General features: G+C 39.8%; 2 protein-coding genes across 2 annotated transcripts; one reads left to right on the forward strand and one right to left on the reverse strand.

Moving 5' to 3' along the window:
• The first annotated feature begins 14,416 nt into the window (after positions 1–14,416).
• Positions 14,417–19,058, forward strand: LOC124270684. Its single transcript, XM_046705711.1, has 4 exons — positions 14,417–14,454; positions 17,855–18,204; positions 18,636–18,778; positions 18,901–19,058. Exons 1-4 carry the CDS (start codon positions 14,443–14,445, stop codon positions 19,056–19,058), a joined length of 663 nt encoding a protein of 220 aa, XP_046561667.1. The 5' UTR covers positions 14,417–14,442.
• A 473-nt stretch (positions 19,059–19,531) lies between these two features.
• Positions 19,532–24,056, reverse strand: LOC124270685. The gene is made up of 6 exons (XM_046705714.1): positions 23,979–24,056; positions 21,748–21,949; positions 21,201–21,620; positions 21,008–21,134; positions 20,582–20,841; positions 19,532–20,288 (listed from the first exon to the last, which is right to left on the reverse strand). The coding sequence occupies exons 1-6, from the start codon at positions 24,054–24,056 to the stop codon at positions 19,915–19,917; spliced, it is 1,461 nt and encodes a 486-aa protein (XP_046561670.1). The 3' UTR covers positions 19,532–19,914.
• Positions 24,057–24,782: the final 726 nt, after the last annotated feature.

Raw genomic sequence — 24,782 nt, forward strand, 5'->3', positions numbered from 1 at the left:
CTTGTGTAGGCATCTAATTATTAAAGAGAACCTGCTACATTTATGTTAAAGCTATATCAATTTATCGATACCTCAGTTATTGAAAGTTCAATTTATAGGTTTTGGCGATATATTTGTAAAAAGATAGTCTCCTTACTCTATCAGACAATAAATATATGGATAATTTTTCCAATATTTTCTTACTTTAATTTAAACTTCATTTTTCAAAATGGTTTAATTCTTTTTAAGTAAATGACAGTTTCATGCCTTCAGTTTTGAGATAAATGAAATTTTAATCTTTGTGTTTAACACCTTGAAATTATATATTTTTAATTATTTACTTTTCTTATTCTGAAATATTATTTTCATTATGATAATCGAACTAACCGAAACCGAGACTTCATTAGGCCAAAAGCTCTTTCCACTGTGTTCCTTATTTTACACAGCGATCGGTTAAATCTCTCCTCTCCCTGTGTCTGGAGGTTGCTCAGGGGGGTGACCATCCATGGTCTGCAGGCATATCTGAAAGATTTTGTAGATATACACGCAAATGATTTATAAGAGAAATATGAAGACAATGTTAGTATATACAACACAAATTTATACTGGATGTATTCTTACTCTTAGTAAATGGAATTATCAAGTACATTATATTTTATTTATGAAACTTCACCCATTTTAAGCTATGTTATTCCAAAATGATAATCAAATTTACCCTGAATCTCCAAACAACCATCAATTTCTACCTCCAGACTCTTCAAGGTAGTTTCCAATTGTATTATTATTAAAGATGTAGCTATCATGCGTTGCGCCTGGCCATCTGCAAACAACATTGGTGAACCTGTAATAACACAACATACATTTCTACCAACATACGAAGAAGAGAAAATCTTACTGCCGCAGTACAAAAACTTGATGTGATGCTAATGTAACAGGCGTGGTTTGCTCTGTCTTGTGGAAACTACATGTTCAATGTGTGATTATACTTTGCGTTGTGTTTTTCCCTTTCAACTGGCATGTTTACCACAAGAGGGTATGCTCCAGGTATAAATCCGTAAATCCGTGAGCAGAATTCTCCTCCACGCTGTTTCCCAGTTACGAGATGCAGCCTTGCAATTCAGGACATAGGACAAAATTTATATCACCATTTTATTTTCCCCAAAACACAAACTCCAAACATAACAAAATATAGTTCTGGGAAGTTTCAACAAACATCTACATTAAATTAACAAACACGATCCCCACCTAATCCCGACCTAAGATAAATCTAGCATACTACAGCTGTCTTTAACAGCGGTAGTTAGTTTATAAAACCACCCGTCCTTCCAGCTTCCTAACCATTACCCTGTATATCTATATAAATATATCCCTAAAAACTAAATACCTTTATTCCCCCCACCCACCTATACCTATGCCTACCCTCCTAAGTGCTTCGCCGTGAGAGGGGGGTCAACTGTTTCGTCTCGAAACAAGGACTGGTCCGTCACGGAGCAAATTCTACTTTATCGCAAAGCAACTGGGAAGCTGTTTCGTCTCGAAACAAGGGCTCACCTATCCTCGGGTGTCTCCAACTCAGACAATAAAACACCTGTCGCGCGCTCCTTATATACGCAATAGCGGGCCTGTCCCACTAAGCGAGGAGCACACCCCTACCCTTGGAATGGAACCTTCCAGTGCGTGCAACCAATCGCTGTGCCGAAACGGCAAGCTAAACCAAACAACCTGCGACAGCCGTAACCCGCATGTCCCCGCAAACACCGGTAAGAAAAATCCGTTTCATATCCCCAAAATGTATGATTTATACCCCCAGCTAAATTACTAATGCCAGCCCAACCCTTCCTAATATCCATAGCAACTATTAAACTTATCCCCCGTTACATTCTTCCCCCTTGAACAAAAAGTAATAAAATTACTTTTAAAATAAGGATCCCAGCCAAAAAGATGTACACCAACTTAATCGTCCATTTTCAACGCACAAAGGTATTCCATGTCTCTGTCAAATTGCTCTTCCCGGCTGACTGCTCTGGAAGTCAAGCTTCGTCGGCGAGCTTGCTCCTGCTCCCGGGCGACATTACGGGACTCTGGATGTGCAGGTGGCAGGGCATTTCCAGGGTCGATGTACTCCGGGTTGGGAGCCTCCGTGACCTTCAGGTCCGTACCTGGGGGATGCTGCCTTAAATGACGTTTGGCGTGGCCTCTTGTCCTATCCCGGCGTCCACATCTTGAACACTGGTAGAATTTCCTGACAGCCAAGTGACGCCGCTGCCAATGATCCATAAGGGTGTTCCATCGCTGGAACACCGCTGGCCCACAGGTGGTGACGGGGCAAGGCATGCCTCCCGGCGGGAATGGTTCCCTCAGACTCTCCTCAAACGCCTTAATCTCTTCTTTCGTCACTGCGATCTCCATTTTCTACTACAGACAGAAAATACTCCCCATCAACAAATAACTAAAAACAAAACAAACAAAGGTCTTCCCAGGATCTGGGTTTAACCTTAGGAAGGTGATTACAGATCCCAGGGTTTGACCCTCCTCCCACAGCGGGTATGAAGCACTTGCTCCCCACTATCACTACCTAAAGAATAAAGCCCAGTTGCCTGGATAGGAGACAATGACTCCTCATCCTCCATAGTTATCTCCCTTGTGTCCTCAGCAGTCTGCTCCAAGAGCCAATTCCTAGGTGAATCATTTCCCTCATACAGCTTTAAGTGATCCACATGTACACTTATGCATGGTCTTCTGCTATCTTTTTGTATTTTGTAGGTAAGAGATGATAACTTCCCACAAACAAGATAGGGACCAGTCCAACCCAATTCCAGCTTCTGACCTGCTTTTGGAGGATACCAACGCCAAACCCACTGACCTTCTACAAAATCCTTACTCTTCACATTAATGTCATAATGTTTCTTTTGTAGACTAGCGGAAACTCCAAGATTTTTATTGGCAAACTTAAAGCACTTTTGTACTGACCTCTGCAACCACTCGACATACTCGACTGGACAGTCAGCGTGTCGAACTCCCGGTGGGTCACCCACCATAAGATCTAAAGGCATCCTGACTTCCCTACCTGTCATAAGCAAGTTAGGACTACAACCCGTACTATCATGAACACTAGCCCTATAAGCCATTAGTAGAAACGGCAACAGATCATCCCAATCTAATGGCTCCTGAGAATTACTATCAGCCTGTAAGGTCCCTACAGATAAGCCTGTCTCATTCTCGTATGACTGAGCCTCAACCTCAAATGTATCAACGACATTACGCCACCGTGCAAGCAACACGTCCTGATAGTCAGTTGCAAAAGTTGATAAAGCCTGTCTCTCATCAACTGATAACTCCGGGGAACTATTGTCAATCAAGGGTAAAAGATGGGGTTGAAGATCTAACTTGGCTTGAGAGTGACCTGACTCCCCAACCTCTACACACTTGTCTACAGACTCCACTGTACCCATGACCGATGATGGTCCCACACTGACGTCCCTATTGGTGATGTTAAGCACTGAAATAGCCACCTTATGCTGATCCATATCAACTAAACTTCTAGCAACAAGCAATCCCTGACCTTGCCAATGCTTATTGGGCTCTATTACACTCAGACACTTGGGTACTAGACCCTCAGTCTCACAAAAAACTATCTGCTCCGACTGTGCAGGTATTCTAACCTTATCAACAATCCTTATCCTAGCACAGCTTTTGGGTGTCCTTTTGTACAACTTCACCCTACCCTTCTTTGTCTTGAGAGTACGTTTTGTTACGAGGACATCACACCCAAAGGTTTCAAAGAAATCCATGCCGAAAATTCCAGATAAACCATCAAGATCAGCTATGACGAAATTGTGTCCAAAACACAAACCATCAACCTTAAATTCGACCATAGACTGACCTTGTACCTCCAACTGTCTACCATCAACAGTAACCAGGTCGACATCCACCCGAGCCAGTTTCTCGGTGTCAAGACCTAACCTGGAAAATTCTTCAATAGACAACAATGAAATTGGTGACCCAGTATCAATAAGCATCTCACTCCGATGATCATCGACCTGGATATTTGTGAAGAGATAACTACTAACACCCTGGATATTACGTACACGATAGGTGACTTTGGCACAACTGGAAGTTCCTCCCTCCAAATGAGTACCCGAGTCATCTTCGCTATCCAAACTAGATTTACCTAGCTCTGGCCCTACAGGATGCTCCACCTGACAACTTTGGGCTGGCGACTCGGCCTCAGTCTCAGCCCGATCTAGTTTTCCGAGTCATTAGCATGATGTTTTGACAAGGAGAGTTCCTGCAACTCTGCTAGCTTTGGACACTTCCTAACCATATGTCCCTGTCCCTTGCAGAAGTAACATTCAATCCTTCTATCATTACCCTTCCTTTGCCTAGTGAAAGACTGCTTAAACTGTTGCAACTTCCTATCAATCAACTGAGAGATTGATTCAAGAGTCAACGAACTGTCAACCTTCTCCGAGCCTACAACCTCAGTAACAGCAGCACAAACCTTGCTACTACCTTCACTGGGTTTACGACACCTACTCCCTTCGACAGCTTCGTACTCTATTGCAAAAGAAATAGCCTGTTCTAAAGTCTGGGGATGACTAAATGTAACCGTCTTTCTCATCTCAAAGTCACTCAAACCAGTAACATACTGATCAATGATCTGCATCTCTAGAGAGCTATAGGGAATGTCAGGGTATGCCAACAAAGCCAAACTTCTGAGCCGATAACCATAATCTGCAGCAGATTCGTCCTTCTTCTGACGTCTATTCCTGAACTCACAACGATGAGCTATACTCCATTCCCGTGGACTAAACCTCTGAGACAACACATTCCTCAATGCAGTATAACTGCTAAGCTGGCCATAAGTGAGGTTACTAAGCAAAGTCTGAGCTGTACCACGTAAGTTCATACTCAGCTGCTGAGCCTTCTCCAAATCATTCCAACCATTCCATGCTGCAACCTGTTTAAAATGAACTATGTAGTCTTGCCAATTTGTAGATCTACCATCAAATGTATCAGGCTGAACCTCTCTACGAGACGACGTAACAGACCTATAACTTTGACCTACATCCCGAGGTATTGATGACCTTGGAGGAATGTCTAAACCAGATAATTCCCTGCCGCCCCTCACTGGATAGGAAATATTGTGTCTACCAGAGAGATAATCCGGAAACTCCAAACGTGTAGTATTTGATAATGAAGGTTCAAACCTAACAGAACGATCTTGACTCTGACCTTGACCTGATCTAAGGTCATGTCGACCCACACTTTCGGTTCTAACACTGGGGGAATTGATGTGTAAACCACCCACATACCCCTGCCTAACCCAAGGTCATACCGACCCGCACCAGCTAATGGAACACTCTCAGTTCTAACACTGGGGGAATTGATGTGTAAACTACCCACATACCCCTGGCCTAACCCAAGGTCATGCCGACCCGCACCAGCTAATGGAACACTCTCAGTTCCAGCACTGGGGGAATTGATGTGTGAACGACCAACATACCCCTGGCCTTACCCAAGGTCATGCCGACCCGCACCAGCTAATGGAACACTCCCAGTTCTAAAACTTTGGGAATTGATGTTTGAACGACCCACATTCTCCTGGCCCAACCTAAGGTCATGCCGACCCACACCAGCTGATGGAACACTCTCAGTTCCAGCACTGGGGAAAGTGGGATGAGAACGACTAACATTCTCCTGACCTACATCTACCCGAAGTAACCGGGAGGCGACACTATGTGGTGGAACGTACGGAGTTGACATACCATAATTCACATCACCTGTAGGAGACGCACAAAAAGCCTCATTTTGAAAAATATATGGGGACAAACCAAACATCTCATAGTCCAAATCCATATTAAAATATGCCGATTACCTAAAGAAAGTTTTACCAATAAATTGAGAAACTCCAAAACAAACTAACTTTAAGCCAAGTATCCAACAATACAACAGCTATATGAGACCAAAATATAACTGTTAAACCTCAAATCTGCATCATTTCACAACAAGTATATGAATAATACATGACTAGAAATGTTCATGATTAATCACAAATAAACTGCATCCTGGTCTCGGCACCAAAATGTAACAGGCGTGGTTTGCTCTGTCTTGTGGAAACTACATGTTCAATGTGTGATTATACTTTGCGTTGTGTTTTTCCCTTTCAACTGGCATGTTTACCACAAGAGGGTATGCTCCAGGTATAAATCCGTAAATCCGTGAGCAGAATTCTCCTCCACGCTGTTTCCCAGTTACGAGATGCAGCCTTGCGATTCAGGACATAAGACAAAATTTATATCACCATTTTATTTTCCCAAAAACACAAACTCCAAACATAACAAAATATAGTTCTGGGAAGTTTCAACAAAAATCTACATTAAATTAACAAACACGATCCCCACCTAATCCCGACCTAAGATAAATCTAGCATACTACAGCTGTCTTTAACAGCGGTAGTTAGTTTATAAAACCACCCGTCCTTCCCACTTCCTAACCATTACCCTGTATATCTATATAAATATATCCCTAAAAAACTAAATACCTTTATTCCCCCCACCCACCTATACCTATGCCTACCCTCCTAAGTGCTGGCACCCATGAAAGGCCACCTCCTCGTGGTGGGTGCTGGGTCACGCTAAGCGCCTTTCAACCCCCCGTTGTGGACCCGGGGGGGATATTTTGGTCCACCAACCCGTTTGCCGTGGGTTGCGCCCCTGTGTCGGTGGAGGACGGGAGGCTGGTGGTTGAGGGCACTGGTTCCAGGAACAGTGTTCCTTTGCCCAACACACCACTTCGCCCCTTACTTCACCTAGACGGGTGGTAGAACTGGCCCCGGTTCTATCAATCGGCTGGTCACGCCAAGCCCTGTGCATGGAGTATATATTTATCTTTGTAATTGCACAAATTTGATTTGGAATTGTCTCAATTTTGGTCTTGGCTCTCGTTGTTCCTTGAACATTTTTAGATTTTGAAATTTGATCTTATGAGCTTTGCCTAGAGTCTTATGCCCAGAAGGCGGTGGCTCATGGGCCAATCTAGTGGATTAATTATTTATAATTCTTCTGCTGGAGTATATCATCTGAGTATCCTTGGTGCTGCAAGTCGGAAGCCCACTTGTTTTTTAGCATTGTCCTTGTGATACTCCATGGTGGGTGGGGAGCTCAGATGATGAACCATATTAAACTAACTATGGACTACACAACCCCCCTTAAAAGAAACAAACGTCAGCTTGACAGTAATGATGATGAACTGCGACCGTCCACGTCAATCGAATATTGGCCACGATTTCTCGTGATCGAGACTCTTGACAAGTCACCCATACAATTAAACCCTTTTGCCGTATCAAAAGGTATACATGGTATCGCAGGTGACGTAAAGAATGTCAAAAGATTGCGTTCAGGCTCCCTTCTTATAGAATGTAACAGGAAACAGCAATCAACCAACCTGTTGTCAACCGAGTTGTTTGTTGGAGTTCAGGTTTCCGTTACTCCACACAGAACTCTGAATACGAGCAAAGGGATTGTCAGAGATCGAGATCGATTGTTTACTGATATGACTGAACTTGACATTGTATCAGAAATGAAAGAGCAGGGAGTGACTTTCGTTAAAAGATTTACAACCCGGATTCACTCTGAAACAAAACCTACTAACACCTATCTCTTCCACTTTTCTTCTCCAGTCATTCCAAAATCAGTTAGAGCAGGATATTGCAATATCAGTGTTGATACCTATATTCCAAATCCATTGAGATGTTTCAAGTGCCAAAAGTACGGCCACGGTGTCAATACCTGCACAAACTCTGTAACATGTGCCCATTGTAGTGAGAAAACCCATGTTACTGAGGACTGCACTAACAACATTAAAAAAATGCACCAACTGCTCTGGAACACATTCATCTTTTTCTAAACAATGTCCACTCTGGAAGCAACAAATGGAAATTAACAAAATTAAATTCACACAGAATATCAGTTTTGCTGATGCTAAGAAACTTGTTGTTCCCATAACAGAACCAACTGCATCGTATGCCTCAGTTACGAGAACACCCTCTGTACTCAGCCACAAAGCAACTAATATTACTGTGTCCACGTCATCAACTCTGTGCCAAACTGATCTGACATGGGTGGATACAGCTAACCCTGAAGTATACTCTCCCAACCAGTCCACTCAGACTGCTGAATCACTTCCTCAAGTTCAGTCTCAATCATCTACACAGGAACAACCATCATCATCAGCAGACTCACAGTCCATACCAAAACATCAATGTCAAAAAAAATGGGAAACATCAGTCCAAAGGTAAAATCAAAACTAGTAATGATTCGCACAAATGTCAAAGTGACAGAGCCTCCAAAGGTTCGAATGACAAAATCCAACTGTTTAACAAGTTCGGATCATTAGAGGACATGGATGTGTCCGAAAACATCCCAATTAGGGCACACAGCTCGTCGCCCTCAAGGAAAGCAAGGGGTAGATCCCCGATAAACCCACCGAAGAAATAGGTTCTTCACATATTATTCAGTGGAATTGCAGAGGCCTGAAGACTAATCTTCATGAACTCCAGCTATTAGTTCAAGACTTCAAACCTTCAGCTTTCTGCTTACAAGAAACGTATCTAAAGCAGACAGATGCTTTTAACTTTCGTCAGTATAATGAATATCATTATTTTTCTCCACCGGGCGATAGGGCCACTGGAGGATCGTCCATCCTTGTCAGGCATGATGTTATCCATAGCCCTGTGACACTAAGAACAAATCTACAAGCAGTTGCAGTGCGAATTACTTTGAACATTACAATTACTTTGTGTTCATTGTACGTTCCACCTTCTTCAAATCTTCAGCAGGCTGATCTGCAAACTCTCTATGGTCAACTACCCAAGCCATGCATACTCATGGGCGATTTAAATGGGCACAATCCACTCTGGGGTGGTGTGACCACGAACGCTAAAGGTAAAATTTTGGAGGATTTCATTTCGAATAATGATTTATGTATTTATAATGATGGTTCCAACACCTATTTACACCCTGGCACAGGAACCTATTCAGCTCTTGACATGTCCATTGCAGACTCAAACGTGCTCAATGAATTTGAATGGTCAGTCCACGATGACCTCTGTGGAAGTGACCATTTTCCTACTATACTAAAGCCTGTTGCCCCATCTGATGTTCCTCCATCATCAAGATGGAATTTCAAAAAGGCTAACTGGCCTTTATATAAAACTCTGTGTGCTGCCCAACTTAAACCTGCACTTTTTATTGATGTTCCTGATGCTCTAAAGTGTTTTTCCGATGAACTGACTACCATAGCTGACGAATGTATCCCAAAGTCTTCTGCAATTCCACATATTCGAAAACCTTGGTTTAACGATACCTGCAAACAAGCTAGGAAGGAACGGAAAAAGGCTGAGCATTTTTCCGTCGACACCCCATGGTGCATAATTTGAATAAATTTAAGATTTTAAACGCTAAAGCACGGCGAACATTTAAACAAAATAAACGCCATTCTTGGCAAAACTATGTATCAAAGCTTAACTCTCGTACGCCAATGTCAAAGGTATGGAATATGATCCAAAAAATCAAAGGAAAGGGCTGCAAAGCTGGCATTCACCATCTTAATGACAGAAACCAGATACTAACTGATAAATCTGATATTGCTAACAAACTTGGTGAAACTTTGGCGAACCACTCTTCCTCTTCTAATTATGTGCCTAACTTCCAAAAGTACCAAAAACAGCAAGAAAAGAAAACTATTAATTTCAATTCAGATAATGGGGAAGATTACAACGAGATATTTTCTATTCATGAGCTCCATACTGCTCTTGAACAAGCGCATGATACTGCTACAGGAGCTGATAATATACATTATCAACTCTTGAAGCATTTACCAGAATCCTGTTTAGAGACACTCTTGCATATTTTTGATGATATTTGGACCTCTGGTACATTCCCATCCTCATGGCGTGATGCCATAATTGTCCCTATTCCTAAACCTGGACGTGATCATACCGATCCTTCAAATTATAGACCTATTTCACTTACCAGCTGCGTTTGCAAAACCATGGAACGCATGATCAATAATCGTCTCGTTTGGTACTTGGAAACTAACAATCTTCTCACTGATATCCAATGTGGTTTCCGTAAAAACCGTAGTACCATTGATCACCTAGTACGTTTGGAATCTTTTGCAAAAAATGCCATAATTAATAAGCAACATGCAGTGTCGATCTTTTTTGATCTGGAAAAGGCATATGATACTACATGGAAATATGGTATTTTAAGAGATCTACATGATTTCGGACTGCGAGGCCGTTTACCTCTTTTCATATCTAAGTTTTTACATGACAGACAATTTCAAGTCCGAGTGGGATCAACCCTGTCTGATCATTACAAACAGGATCAGGGCGTCCCACAAGGTAGTATTTTGTCTGTCACTTTATTTAGTATAAAGATTAATAGTTTATCAAAAGTTTTAAACGATTCAATTGATGGATCGTTATTTGTGGATGATTTTAACATTTCCTGTCGTGGTAAAACATGCATACTATTGAAAGGCAACTGCAATTGTGTTTGAATAAAATTCATAACTGGTGTCTTGAAAACGGGTTCAAATTTTCAAAATCAAAAACAAATTGTATCCACTTTTGCCGAAAATATAAACCTCACCAAGACCCAGAATTAAATTTAGACGGTACTCCTATTAAAATTGTAAAAGAGGCCAAGTTCCTGGGTTTAATTTTTGATCAACATTTGACCTTTCGGCCACATATAAAATATTTGAAAAATAAATGCCTGAAGGCTCTAGATATATTGAAAGTTGTTTCCAACTCGAAGTGGGGAGGGGGATCAGAAAACCCTCCTCCAACTGTATCGGGCACTTATACGATCCAAACTAGATTATGGCTCCATCGTCTATGGTGGAGCCTGCAAAAGCAACCTTAAACCCTTAGATTCTATCCATCATCAAGGTCTGAGACTATGTCTTGGATCTTTCCGAACTTCTCCTATTGACAGTCTCTATGTCGAGGCCGATGAGCCTTCTCTTAACCAACGACGTATAAAATTATCCTTACAATATATAACAAAACTATATTCTAACGAGTCTAATCCTGCATTTAACTGTGTTTTCAATCCTCTTTATGAGGATTTGTACAACGAAAAGGCTTCTCTTGTTCCGCCTCTTGGGCTAAGAATTAGACCATTCATTTCTGCTGCCGGCATTGAGCTGGAAAATATAGCTCCTTCCCGTCTTCTTTCTTCTCCTCCTTGGCAATTAGTGAGACCTGAAGTTGACCTATCTCTAACAAAGTTTAAGAAATCTGAAACTAATGAATTACAATACAAACAAGAATACATGCAGTTAAAACATAAATATACTACATACAAATCCTTATTTACAGATGGGTCCAAGGATGGTGGCGCGGTGGCATGTGCCACTGTCATTGGATCCAGAACAATATCTTCTCGACTACCAAACAACAGCTCTATTTTCACAGCAGAAGCTAACGCCATATTAACAGCTCTTAAATATATTAGTAGACACCGTAAATATAAACAATACATCATTTTTTCTGATTCTCTTTCTTGTCTTCTGGCTATTAAACATATTTCTTGTAAACATCCACTTTTATTAGAAATTATAGAATTGTATAACGAGCTTGCTACTGGCCAATGCGACATCGTCTTTTGTTGGTTACCCAGCCACGTTGGCATTTCTGGGAACACAATGGCTGATCTTGCTGCTAAGGCAGCCCTCAACAAATCTGTGACACCACTTCATATTCCTTACTCTGATTACAAAGCTTGCATTAGAACTTACATTCGTGATCTTATGCAGAAGAAGTGGGACACCCAAGTCGGTATTAATAAATTACATGCAATTAAACCAACCATCGGTTATACCTACTTGGGGTGCCAGTCCAGATTTCAAGAGGTCATTATGCGACGATGTCGCATTGGCCATACGCGTTATACTCATAAATACTTGCTAAAAGGTGAAGATCCTCCGTTTTGTATCCCTTGTGATGAGAGAGTTACGGTCAAGCATATCCTGCTTGACTGTGTTGAATTCTCCATCATAAGGGGTAAATATTTCAGTGTAAAAAACACTTAAGGATCTTTTTACTTCTGTTCATTCTCATTTAATTCTTGGTTTTTTAAAAGAAATTGACTTCATTGATGAATTCTGATTAACATGTTCTGTAGATAGATGTATTTTAATGATTGGTAGTTTAGATTAGTAACTGAGATTGTTAGTGGCTGTACCCTCAAAGGGGGGTTGAAGTAGTGTAAAATTATTGTCCTCCTGAGAGGGTATGTAAGTCCCAAAACATTTCAAGTAAATTTAAGTATACCAGGTGTTTTAATCGTAGTATTTTTGTCATTTTAATGTATGGCTAATTCTCGGTATAAACGCCAACAGCTGAAGGGATGGTGTAAATCCAGCTAGGGTCCATGCAGGTAGCAAAAGTAATGTAAGTCCCCATGGCCCCTAGTATGGTGATCTACCTTCAGTTGTTGGCGATCTATAGCCCATTTTTATATTGTGTTGTCCCCTATAGCTAAAATGTTTTAGATTCAATTACTAGTTTTACATATATATCTGTGATACTCTAGTTGCTTTACTGTCCTTTGTCGGCAGGTTTTTATAATATCTATATATATATATTGTTTTTCAATATCAAATGTTCTCGTCACGATATGGCTGAAATATTGCCGATGTGACGTTAAATATTAATTCACTCACTCACTCCCTAAGTGCTTCGCCGTGAGAGGGGGGTCAACTGTTTCGTCTCGAAACAAGGACTGGTCCGTCACGGAGCAAATTCTACTTTATCGCAAAGCAACTGGGAAGCTGTTTCGTCTCGAAACAAGGGCTCACCTATCCTCGGGTGTCTCCAACTCAGACAATAAAACACCTGTCGCGCGCTCCTTATATACGCAATAGCGGGCCTGTCCCACTAAGCGAGGAGCACACCCCCTACCCTTGGAATGGAACCTTCCAGTGCGTGCAACCAATCGCTGTGCCGAAACGGCAAGCTAAACCAAACAACCTGCGACAGCCGTAACCCGCATGTCCCCGCAAACACCGGTAAGAAAAATCCGTTTCATATCCCCAAAAATGTATGATTTATACCCCCAGCTAAATTACTAATGCCAGCCAAACCCTTCCTAATATCCATAGCAACTATTAAACTTATCCCCCGTTACATTAATGCTAAAAATACATATTTCCAGGATATATGCAATATGTACCATAGTTTAAGTTTCCTTTCCAATATATAATTTATAATCCATACATGTAAGGAATAGTACACCTCTATCTCGAATTGTGTACTAATTTCTTTATGTAAACAATAATGCATGAACATGTCATTTACATCCTTTGCACTTAGTCAAATTCGTAGTGTCAATCAAAACTGGCGCATGCGTCAATTTTGGCCAATCAGCAGACCGGGCGCGCTGTGTGGATTGTCAGACTTATTTCCGGGGTCAAACGATGCCTCCGAAGCGATGTGCTTCGAATTATGCCATTTACACTCGCTATATCTATTACATATTGCTGCGATTTGATGTGTACCTTTACCAAAACCATTATGGTCAAGAAAAAAGGAATTGAGGCAGATCAAGGAGCGCGATAGGCCTAACGATCAGTTAAATGTCTGCACCATCGTTCACGAAACCTTCGTCTGCCTGCAGATGAAATTTGCACGAATTTCCACACTTTTGCACATGTGCAAAATCATTACCAATTGATGACAACAAATAGCAGTTTAAGACTTTGCAAGGGTTATAAACACGGACAATTCTTGTAACAACAAAATAGTTTTTGCTTAACGTTTTTAGTCCCTACTGTGCATTGTACTGGTACGCCATAAAGCTCAAATGAGACGGGCGAGAAAGCCGTGACACAATGTAAACAAATCTGACAGCGATCTGATTTCGGTTCTAGGGTCGACCGAAAGAGGAAAACTTGTTACATTAAAGAACAATGTGGCGGATACTGTTCCCTTCGCTCTTAGATATTCTTAAATTTGTCACACATTTTAGGATGTTTTAAGTATCTAAAGCACAATCTGAAGGCCTACTGCACAGTATCTTGTTAAAGGACTTTTAAAAAGGTTAAACACTAAGCATTTTTGTTACATAATGCCATTCAAACATGAATATATACCACATCTGCACCATCCATTTACGAAAAATCGTCGTAAAAATTATAAATATTCACCAAAACTAAAACCACTTTAGCCCCGCCCACTCGTATGCATATTTTTATTTTTAGCGGTCGGCCGTCTGTGGATGTGACGTCATACCCGAGAGTCCGCTCAGTCAGCCTGGTTCCCTGGGTCCGTTGCGCCTGCGCTACGCTCCGACACTGACCCCAGCCTGGTTCCGTTGCGCCTGCGCTACGCTCCGACACTGACCCAGGCAACCACCACCGCATGGAGGCCGGGACACTAGGAAAACCAACATGGCGGACAAGGTAAGTTAACATGGGGAAACGCTAGAACGGGTGGTTAGAATTTTTTCATAGCATTTTCATTACTACAGTTGCGAAGTATGAGTTTCGAGAAGAAAGTCCATATATTTTTTGGGTGGAGGAAAGCAGTATTTAAGCTGATTCGAGACACGAAAATCGTCGTCACACCCACAAAATGTAAACAATGACACGCACCCCTTTTCAACAGCAATATTTGCGTTAATATTTCGTGTCAGCTCGCTTTGGACACAAAATCGTGTTCATAAGACATCGAAGAGAACGACCACAGCCATAAAACATCGATAGAATCTTTAGTTTAGAAAATTTCAGCACGCTCATGTCGCCGTTTTTGCCACGTTTTCCCCTTTGTTGTATGCTGGGTTCAGCATAAACACTGACCATAGGCACTTGCACTTGATAAGTTTATAAGTATAACCTATATATATAAGATATAAGAAAGGTGTGTCAGTAAATCGAAACAAAATTGCGGCCCAGCTCGGCTCGGGTGGGTTTCGGTCTGACAAACGCTTCCATCGCTTTGACGGTTGAATAAACTGCACAATTTATGCTCAGTTGACCTCTGTAAAGTACCTTGCGTATCACTAACCTGGTGACTTTATTCTCATTTAAAGCTTTCAATAATTTTGCCGTCCATTCTCGCACGAAGTCAGGACATATGCCCGGAAGTAAACAAATCTCAGGCTACAGACCCGCACCGAATAGTAGAGCGAGTCTCTGATTGGACAGCGTCTTCTATTATTCCCACCTCTTTTAATGTGCAACTATATTATCCAATCAGAGACTCGCTCTACTATTCGGTGCGGGTCTGTAGCCTGAGATTTTGTTTTGATTTACTGACACACCTTTCTTATATCTTATATATGGGTCATTCTCAAAATTTGCCCAACTTTTGGTCAGTAACACATTGCTCTGAAAATATTGTTTCAAATTATTTTCAAAAATCATATTATGAAAGAAAAATGCATTTTGTTCCTCATAATGATGTAAAATAGTGTACCTGTTTGTTATTTTTGGGACAAAATTGGGTTTTATCATCATTTTGAAAGAAAAACCACTGTCAGTGGACAGCGACATTACTTTGCAGCACCATAAAGTTTAAATTCCAGGGTATTTATACATATTTTTTAAAGATTTATAATGAAACACCAATATTAAAACACATTCCTGCATGAAATATTGAAAACAAAATGAAAATCACATATTTACAATGAAAACAATGACTGTCCAAAATGTCACAGTCAGTGGTGTAACGAATATAAACATGTGACATTAATAATTATCTCGTTTGAGTAAAAAATATGAAACACTAAATGGTCCCTTTGCTGATGACTTTCTTCTCGTGGCAGAAGTTTTGTGGAGGCCAAATTTTATTTTGATGTTGAAGTTTGATGCAGTTGGTGAGTCTACTTCATATCATAACTTTTTATCGCGTCAGTGGTGTAACGCTGATTTCTTATTCATGTGTTCTTTTTCATAACAATGTTTATCTAAAGTACATCAAAGTTGCTAAAACATCAACATTTATGCCAGGTGGTCTGTGATTAGGAAGCATTAATTGTTATAAAGTTCATAAAAGTGGGAATAGGTCAGTGGTGTAACTGTCAGTGGTATAACATGGGAAAATGTTACGCCACTGACAATTTCTGTTACACCACTGACAAAATGTTCATTTAAGTCACTTGTTCACAAAACTCAACTGCTTTGCATTGTATTTATCCAGTATATTTTATTACCATTAACTCATGTAAAGTCTGTGAAGGTAATTTGTTCTGGTATATTAGTATATAAAGTTCAGAAAAATCAGTGGTGTAACAAAAAATGTCATTGGTGTAACAGTATTACTACAATATGTTCATTTTATTGTTTTTAATATTATTTTTGAAAAACCTTTTAAAATCTGAGTGTTCAAAAGTTGCTATTGAGCTGTTCAATTATATTAATGATCAATTAAAGGCAATTAATTTGAATTTATCGTTGAAGTTAATTCAATAAAAATCAGTGGTGTAACAAAAAATGTCATTGGTGTAACAATATTACTACTATTTGTTCAGTTTATTGATTTTGTATATTATTTTTTTAAAAACCTTTTAAAATCTGAGTGTTCAGTATTTGCTGTTGAGCTGTTTAAATCTGTTAATTATCAATTAAAGGCAAGTAATTTGGATTTATATTTAGAGTGAGGTAAAGAAAAATCAGTGGTGTAACACAACATGTCATTGGTGTCACAGTATTCTTTGAATTTGTACATTTTTATCTTAACTGTTGATATCATTTGTTTTCCAATGCCACATATTGGAAAGCTGTTCTCAAATGATGATTATTAAGTAATCCAAAGCATCATATGGCTGTTGATTTGGTTTACTGTTCCAGTAAGTTGCAGAAAGTTTAGTGGTGTAACAGGCAGGATATCAAAATATATCAGTGGTGTAACATGCATATTTGCTAACATTTAATTATTTCAAAAGAATAATTTAACAGTTAGACTGATATTTTATGATAACTTAAAACAGCTTTAATAGCACTGTATACATAAAACATGATCAGTCTTAGGTATACAAGTTATTTCAGAAAAAATATCATATGTTACCATTACATTCTTCTCACACCAAGCCCTTTTTTGCCAAATTTACAATTAAATATGTGAGAATAATGAAACGATTTAATTTATACTTGAAAATAGAAAAAGTTTGTAAATAATGACAAATGTGAAAAATTCCTTATCTGACATCAAAGTTTGAAAAAAGAATACTTTTATGCTTGTTACACCACTGACGGCTTTTTTCAGTGGATACTTTAAAAAAGTATATTTTAAAAATATTTTATTACTTTCCTGTGTGCAAATTATCATGACCGCATTCTTTAAGGTGTTGACCATTCATAACAATTATGAGATAATTCAGTATGATGCTTTGTATTTTCATATTTTTCATAGCACGAATTTGGCCTTTTTTTGAGAATGACCCATATATAGGTTATACTTATAAACATATCAGAGTCAAGTGCCTATGACACTGACCGCCCATTATAATAAATTAAGAAACACACTCGCTACTCGTCAAATAATTATGTATAACGTTATTGGAGTGTCAGTGAAACGCCTAAGGCCTCAGGAAATTATTCATAGGATATATGTATAGATATAATATATAATGAAATATATATTTTCATTAATTGTCTTATTACATGGTTAACTTTATCATAAATAGGTGTAAAAATTTGGACGATATAATTAATTAAAGTGTAGTCTTGTTGAACGTTGACAGTGCTTGTAAAAAATATTTGGGTTAAATTGAATGCTAACAATTTTAAAGGACATATTGAAATGGTTGAAGTAATTTGGTACAAATATATACATCATTTGTTTATACTTTCTTTATCACAGGATGATGCAATAGCCTTTGCCCTCATGAAGTATAACCATAATCAAGGTACAGCAATCAATCAACTGAGGATTCTTCAACGTGAGGTCATAGAGAAGGTTCTTACAAACCACACCATTGCGATGTTACCCACAGGATATGGAAAATCACTCTGCTATGAAATTCACCCAGATGTCATTGAATACCTGCTAGAGAAACCTGCATTTGTCATTGTTCCTCTGAATGTTATTCTGTCTCAACAAAAGGAGAAAATGGGAAGAAGGGCAACATGTTTAAACAAGGAGCATGATAGGGAACTAACTGCAAAGAGTGCAGAGCAGACACGTTGGACTGAAGGGCAATACCAGTTTGTGTTTGCACCCCCCTGAGCAAATAATTGGCAATGATACTGTCAGAGAAATATTGCTACATAATTATTTCCAAGAGGTGGCCACAAACATTTGTTGTTGTAGACGAGGCACATTGTGTCTTGGAATGGGGTCAGGATTCCAGGCCTGTTTTTGACAAACTTGGAACACTTCGTGCCTTACTTCCAAATGCCAAGGTTCTAGCTCTAAGTGCAACCTCTCTCTTGAGGGACAGAATGAGGTGGCCAAAAAACTAGGGATGACGAACTATGAATCAGTATCCATGGCTCCAGCAAGAGACAACATCTCACTAATCATGTGTAAAAAGGCCAACAGAATCAACAGTACAACATGACATAGAATGTGTCATTAAGCCACTGTTGATAGAACTCCTTGTAAATGGTCAGATGTTTCCACTAAGCATTGTGTACTTCAGTGGCAGTCAGGATTGGGTGGGACGGTCATATGAGCTGGCAGAGAGAATGCTGGGAGATAAAATGTACAGTGGAGGATTAGAACTGAAGCACACCAGAGTTGTTCAGTTCCATGCCTCAATGGAGAAAACAGGGGATAAGGAATGTTGAGAAATTTAATTTCATTCAAAACCTGAAATACTGTTCTCGACTATACAGATTATACTGTTATACGAAAAGGTGGTTGAAATAATGTCATACTTCAATGTCAATTATGTTGTTTCCTAGCTTATATGCAGATAAAGTCTATCATCCTGCAGAATCTTGCAGAGGACCCAGCAAACAGTCCACTGACAATAGTATTTGCGACCATCGCTCTTGGTATGGGAGCTGACTTACGACATGTCCGGAAGGTGATCAACATTGGTCCACCAAAGAAAGTATGATGACACACAAAAAGCGTTGATCAAAGTGTTGTGTACAAATTTCATGGTGCACTTTACAGTGCATTTTCACATTGTTAACATAAGTGCTCTGGAGAAATAATAAACATACTCTACATAAGATTGAAAATGAGTTTAATATTGTGCATGGCATATCACATAATTTGTTTTATTGTTATGCATGTTCAATAAAAGTATATTTCTAAAATACATTTCAGATTATGTACAGCAGATTGGGCGTGCTGGGAGATCCGGACAACAGTCAGAGGCCATACTGTTCTACAACAACTCGGACATTGGTCGGACATGTTTCTCAGACCATGAAAGAAATATGCAAGAATACATCTGTTTGCAGACGACAGCACGTCAATGAAGCATTTAGTTTCAGTAATGAAAAAAATATATCTGCAGAAGTATGTTGTGATACCAGTTTTCCTTCTCCAGAGATACCAAAAGCTTATTATTGAACACGCTAACTGACTACATAGTAATGGATGGAACACAGTATCTAAGAGAAAAGCTTCCAACATCTGCAATCCAACAAATAATCAGTGCTCCAGATGTCTTCAACAAACATGTCCTTGCTGAAGAATTTCAACTTGATATGGACATAGCTGAATTACTGGACAATATCATCAAGCAAGTGAAAAGAATATCCACGCCCTGAGGTAATCACAATTGTTTTAAACAAGAAACCATAACAGCTTTGCTCTATCCATGCCTGAAATGCACTGGATGATAAATGTTTTCAAATATCAAGTTCAACAGTCAAATCACACCTTCAGTAAATGTTTGCTTCAGTTATATATCTACATAAGGATCTCAACATTTAAAGTCAATGTTCAGGTACTGCACATATTTACTTTTCAATCTCATGGCTGTAGTTAAGTTGAATTTCTCTGATCCATGTGATGAGTTTTGCCTTTTTCATGTTGCAGACAGGGCTCTTCGACAACCTTGATACAGATTGGATTTGGCGTCCAGGGTGACACTGAAATGGTTTGATCCTGCGAAGATTCTTTGTCAAAAGTTCTTCATCCTTAACAGATGAAGGAATTTTGTGCTTCTGTGCTCTGATTACGACACCAGTTTGTTCATCAAAATTCTCAGAAATTGTGGAAATGCCAGCAAATGAAGCAGTTCTCTTTATCAGTGTTTTCTCAGTTTTGTTAGAGTGAACAGCTTTGATGTGACTCTTTGTCTGCTTCACTATGTGTTCCATCAGCATATCAGCTGATTTGTGTGTTCACAAAGAGCCCATAGCAGTGTAGGAAAGATAGCCCGTCCCAACGTCCCAGACGGGTGAATTTTGTGGAGGACGGGTTAAAAAAATATCTAGTCCGTCCTCATGTCGGGTCAATTTTAGCAAACCAATGACATATATATAATGATTATAACCTTTTTGAATATTTACTGCCGAAGGTGTTTTATATATATTTGGAGGACAGGCTAGATTTTTGCAGGACTGGTAAAACATTTGACCTGCCAGTCCTGTGGACAGGCTAGATTTTCTACATCTTTCCTACACTGCCCATAGAATGCCTCATGAGCTCTCTGTTTGCTCAGTGTAGCCATTTGATGAAACAGAAATCTGAGTATTTCCAGTGCATATTTGCTCCGATTGTTCTGACCTTTTAGCATGATCATTGTGTATTTTAATATCCTCATCATGCGGTTCCTGTCTGGACATTTGATGGCATCTGAGAGGTTCTTGAAGAGAAGGCCAATCTCAAGAACATTCCTGGCATAGGACTGATAATCATCTCGGAAACCCTGTGGAGACTTGCTGTGTTGCAGAAGAAGCCGGTATAAGCAGAATATGACTTGTTCCATCTGGCATCATCACAGTCACCTGCTGAATTTGTGTGGAGTCGGTAGCTTGAACAAGACTCTCCTCAATGTGTTGTTTAGCGTCCTGCAAAATCATAGTGTCGACCATATTGCCAACTGACCCCTTAACCCAGGCAGCTTTTTCTGCATCGGACATCAAACTCAGTTCACCATCAAGATGCTTTGTTGGTTTATCTTGCGCAGAATCCATACCAAAGTAGTCACAGGCAGCTTCTACGATGTATGCATCTGTTAGTGAAACAGCCAGTTCACTGCAATCCATATAGTGTTTTTTTGCATCACACGCTCATTTACGTCCCAGTCTGATCTTTTCAGCTCCAAGTGTACCTGTTTCAGTACTCTTTTCATTGTACAAGACCTTATACATCATCGCAAGGACTGTCATCTGCAAATGAAACAGTTCAAAAGTTATAGGAGACAAATGTGGAAATTTGTTCACTGGATCAGCATCATTGTCAGTTGAAGCCCTAAGTCTTTTAGCTCCAGAGAATCTTTCACGGGTCAGCTGGTCACCTCCAATGTGGATGCTACAGTTTTCACCAAGATCAATTCCAGCTTTTCCATACATTTCTGAGATCAAGGACTTACAGTGATCAAGAACATCAACTACATCAGAGTAAGTTTGTTCATTCTTTGGAAGCACAGGAAGAGGAATAACAGTATGCTTTGTTTTGAGGCAGTCAGCTTCTTCACCAACAATAATGTCGGGGCAATCTGCTTGAGAGATTTGAATGCTGGGACATGTGTAGTAAGAACCCTCAGTATTAGAGTAAGGTAGTCATCTCTTATCTCTACCCAGTCCTGCTTGTTAAGAAGAAAATCTTCTGCAGACATATTGAACAGGACATGTTGTGCTGCACCGGAAGGGAATTGAAACTAATCTCCTGGATGTTTGTCGCAGACCCAAACCAGTGTGCCATGCTTGTTTTTTTTTCACCAGATTTCCGGAGATGACTTACTTCCACCATAAAGTTTACATTATCCCCCACAAGTCTGAATCTTTTTCCTTCTTTGATACACTTGACCAGCTTGTCCTGAAAGTGCTAGTTAAAGTGACCAATTCACCGCGTATGAATACAACGAACTCGTTGACCCTATTGTTTGTAAACAAACATGTCGGACATCGGCAATTTCTATCTCGGCAGCATCTTTGGTGTTTTGGAAGTAAAAACCGAATGGTTTGAAGAAGAATTTCTTGACCCTAATCCCAGTGAAGAAACTACGAAGCTGGAAAATCCGGCAGCAGCGCAAAAGCGGGAGTATATTCAAAACGGGTTCAGATCTACGTGTGTTGACGTCGACAACACACGTCGGCCCACACGTCCTAACCTGACCTCTTCCTTCCCGGGCGTAATGCCCAGTCCTTCCACTTCCACTGGCCATGTATCCCACATAAAACGTGGCATGTCGGGTCTTTTCCAAATTGGGAATAGTAGGGTGGCTATCAACAATTATTTCCGTGAATAAAGTTAGCGGCGACTAAACTTAGCGAGTTCAAGCTTGCATTTGGGCGAGTCGATTGTCATACAGTAGGAGAGATCAATAATTCGCTTGAGAAAAATCAAATAATTGTACTTGCTCACAGTATAAACTGTATTTTTTTTATTTATGTATGCTATACAAGCATACTAGTTCCTGAAATATAGCATGTATGTTGATGAAAATGTCTTATTTTGTTCATTACACAAGCTGTCCCTCAACGGGATGATTCCAAGTGATTTCAGGAAAAGGCCCCTTTGCGCCTTGTGTTCTTGCGCGCCAAATAGTTCGGTTTGAAAACGCTTATCAATCCTGCAAGAATGAAGATAAAGCTACTCTGTTTTCTATTTCGACGTCCTTCATCGTTGATTTAAGACCGCTAAATGTTTTATTTAAAACCTTCGCGCGTTAGCTTTATCTTCTAATTTCAATATGGATTTGGATTTGTTTGCATTAGTCAGGAACTATGGGATCAAAGAGCTTGAGTTAATGATTTTTAAGTAAACATTGTATGATAATTTATTTCAATCACGGTATTCATCTCTACGGTCAACCCGTAAAGATTATATTACAGCAAATTCAAATCTATTTGGAATGTTGTAAGTTTAGGTTAGAATTTAAAACTGGTAGATATGAAAATGTTATTTTTGAAGAGAGGTATTGCAAATCATGTAAATACAAGGGTTTGTTTCTAATGGAAGAAGAATGGCGTGTATTTTATATTTGTGAAACATATGCTGTGAAATGTTTTAGTATTTATCACACCATTAATAACTTTGCTGCAGTGATGTAATAAGAGATGTGTGGCTATTTTTGTTCCATGTAAATAAGACAAGAAAAATGTACGTGGACATTGCGTACATAATTGTGATGACGTTTGTATTTTTTGCTGGATATCTTTTGCTGAATCAAACTATCTGTCTGTTTTGCCTGTCTGTCAGTCATAATGATTATCAGACAGTGAACGGAGATACTTTTTGCATGGTTAAATAGAAACAAAATGGATTTACACCAAAAGAAAATTATCTGACAATGTTTTTTGTAATTAATCAGTGGACACAATCACCTAATAACAACAAATCCCAGATAAATGAAAATATCATATTTATCATGTTAATCGTTGTAAGGTCTCAATCGTTTTATCTTTGACTGGGATTTCTTTCCTTTCAAAACTCACAGGGTGGAAGCGCTGTTCCCACGAAATGTGGAGTTGCCCCCAAAGCAACTCCATTTCCTCGCTGGACAGTGAAAGAAGGATACGTGGCGCAAGAGTAAAGGTAGGTTTTTCCTCGCATTTTCATTATTTGCAAGTATATCAGGTTTTGCCATTTGGCAGAAGGCTCTAGAAAGCTACAGATCTTTCTGTAATTGCTTGACACCCTCTATATTTATTGCATGAATGAGAAGGCAAATACACGACTTCCCCACGTGACAACAAAAGGTCATCCAATGGAAGTTTACTACACATCATGCGTGTTACAATATCGTCCACGATGGATCACATCAAAACATAACTTCGTCAATGTTGTACGCTGACACTATTGCTACAAAAGAGAAAATTACATAATAATGTTGAGGATTGTGTCAACCAACCATAAGAACATTTCCATGAACGTAGTGCTGGTTTCTCACGCCTGGAACAATCTGACACACTCGTCGACGCTCGTGCATTTGCACGGTAAAATGAAATCGATAAGTGGGAGGAGCCAGAAGGAGAAACACATTCTGATTGGATCTATGGCCATGAATGAAAAGACAACATGCGACTTCCCCACGTGACAACCAAAGGTCATCCAATGAAAGTTTACTACGCATCAGGGCCCACTTGCACAAAACGATTGTATCTCTACAATAGTCGTAACTCTGATTGTAAGGTAATTGTAGGGTCACCCGCCTCTTGCACAAAGCGATCGTAAGCCTACAATAGTTTTAAGTTACAGTTGAAACCTACAATTGCCCACTACCTATTGTAAGTGCCTACAATCGATGGTAAAAATGGCGCCGTACATGGCTGCCGAGGAAGTCTCAGAAAAAAATTAAACGTATTTTTAGAGATAGAACATCACATTTGAAGTAATTGACGGAAGGTGAACTCATTTCAAGGTATAGGTTGCCTCGGCATGCCATATTCTCACTTTTGGAGAACGTGCGGCCACACATCGAACATGGAACCAAGCGTTCACATGCTATTTCCCCTGAAACTCAGTTGCTGGTTACACTTCGTTACCTGAGTAAAGGAGGTTTTTTGAATGGAAATAGGTGATCTACATGGCGTTCACGAGTCCTCTGTGTCCCGCTCCGTCCATCGGACAATCCGTGCCATAAACAACGTTTTGGACATCAAGTTCAATCCTGACTCATATAAAATTAGTGTGGTGATCGGGGTCGTCAACTGAA

This window comes from Haliotis rubra, unplaced genomic scaffold (genome assembly GCF_003918875.1).
Source record: "Haliotis rubra isolate DU_JTF1 unplaced genomic scaffold, ASM391887v1 Scf1537, whole genome shotgun sequence".
NCBI lineage: Eukaryota > Metazoa > Mollusca > Gastropoda > Lepetellida > Haliotidae > Haliotis > Haliotis rubra.

Excerpts from the sequence above, each read along its gene's own strand:
- LOC124270684 (XM_046705711.1), top strand. Across the intron at positions 18,205-18,635 it reads GAAGGGCAATACCAGTTTGT|TGGCAGTCAGGATTGGGTGG; the intron begins GTTTGCACCCCC and ends TGTGTACTTCAG. Across the intron at positions 18,779-18,900 it reads GAAAACAGGGGATAAGGAAT|CTTATATGCAGATAAAGTCT; the intron begins GTTGAGAAATTT and ends GTTGTTTCCTAG.
- LOC124270685 (XM_046705714.1), bottom strand. The coding sequence starts at position 24,056 with ATGCACGAGCGTCGACGAGTGTGTCAGATTGTTCCAGGCGTGAGAAAC. Across the intron at positions 21,135-21,200 it reads TGAAAAGATCAGACTGGGAC|ATGCATACATCGTAGAAGCT; the intron begins GTAAATGAGCGT and ends TTTCACTAACAG. Across the intron at positions 20,289-20,581 it reads TGAGGCATTCTATGGGCAGT|CTGATATGCTGATGGAACAC; the intron begins GTAGGAAAGATG and ends CACACAAATCAG.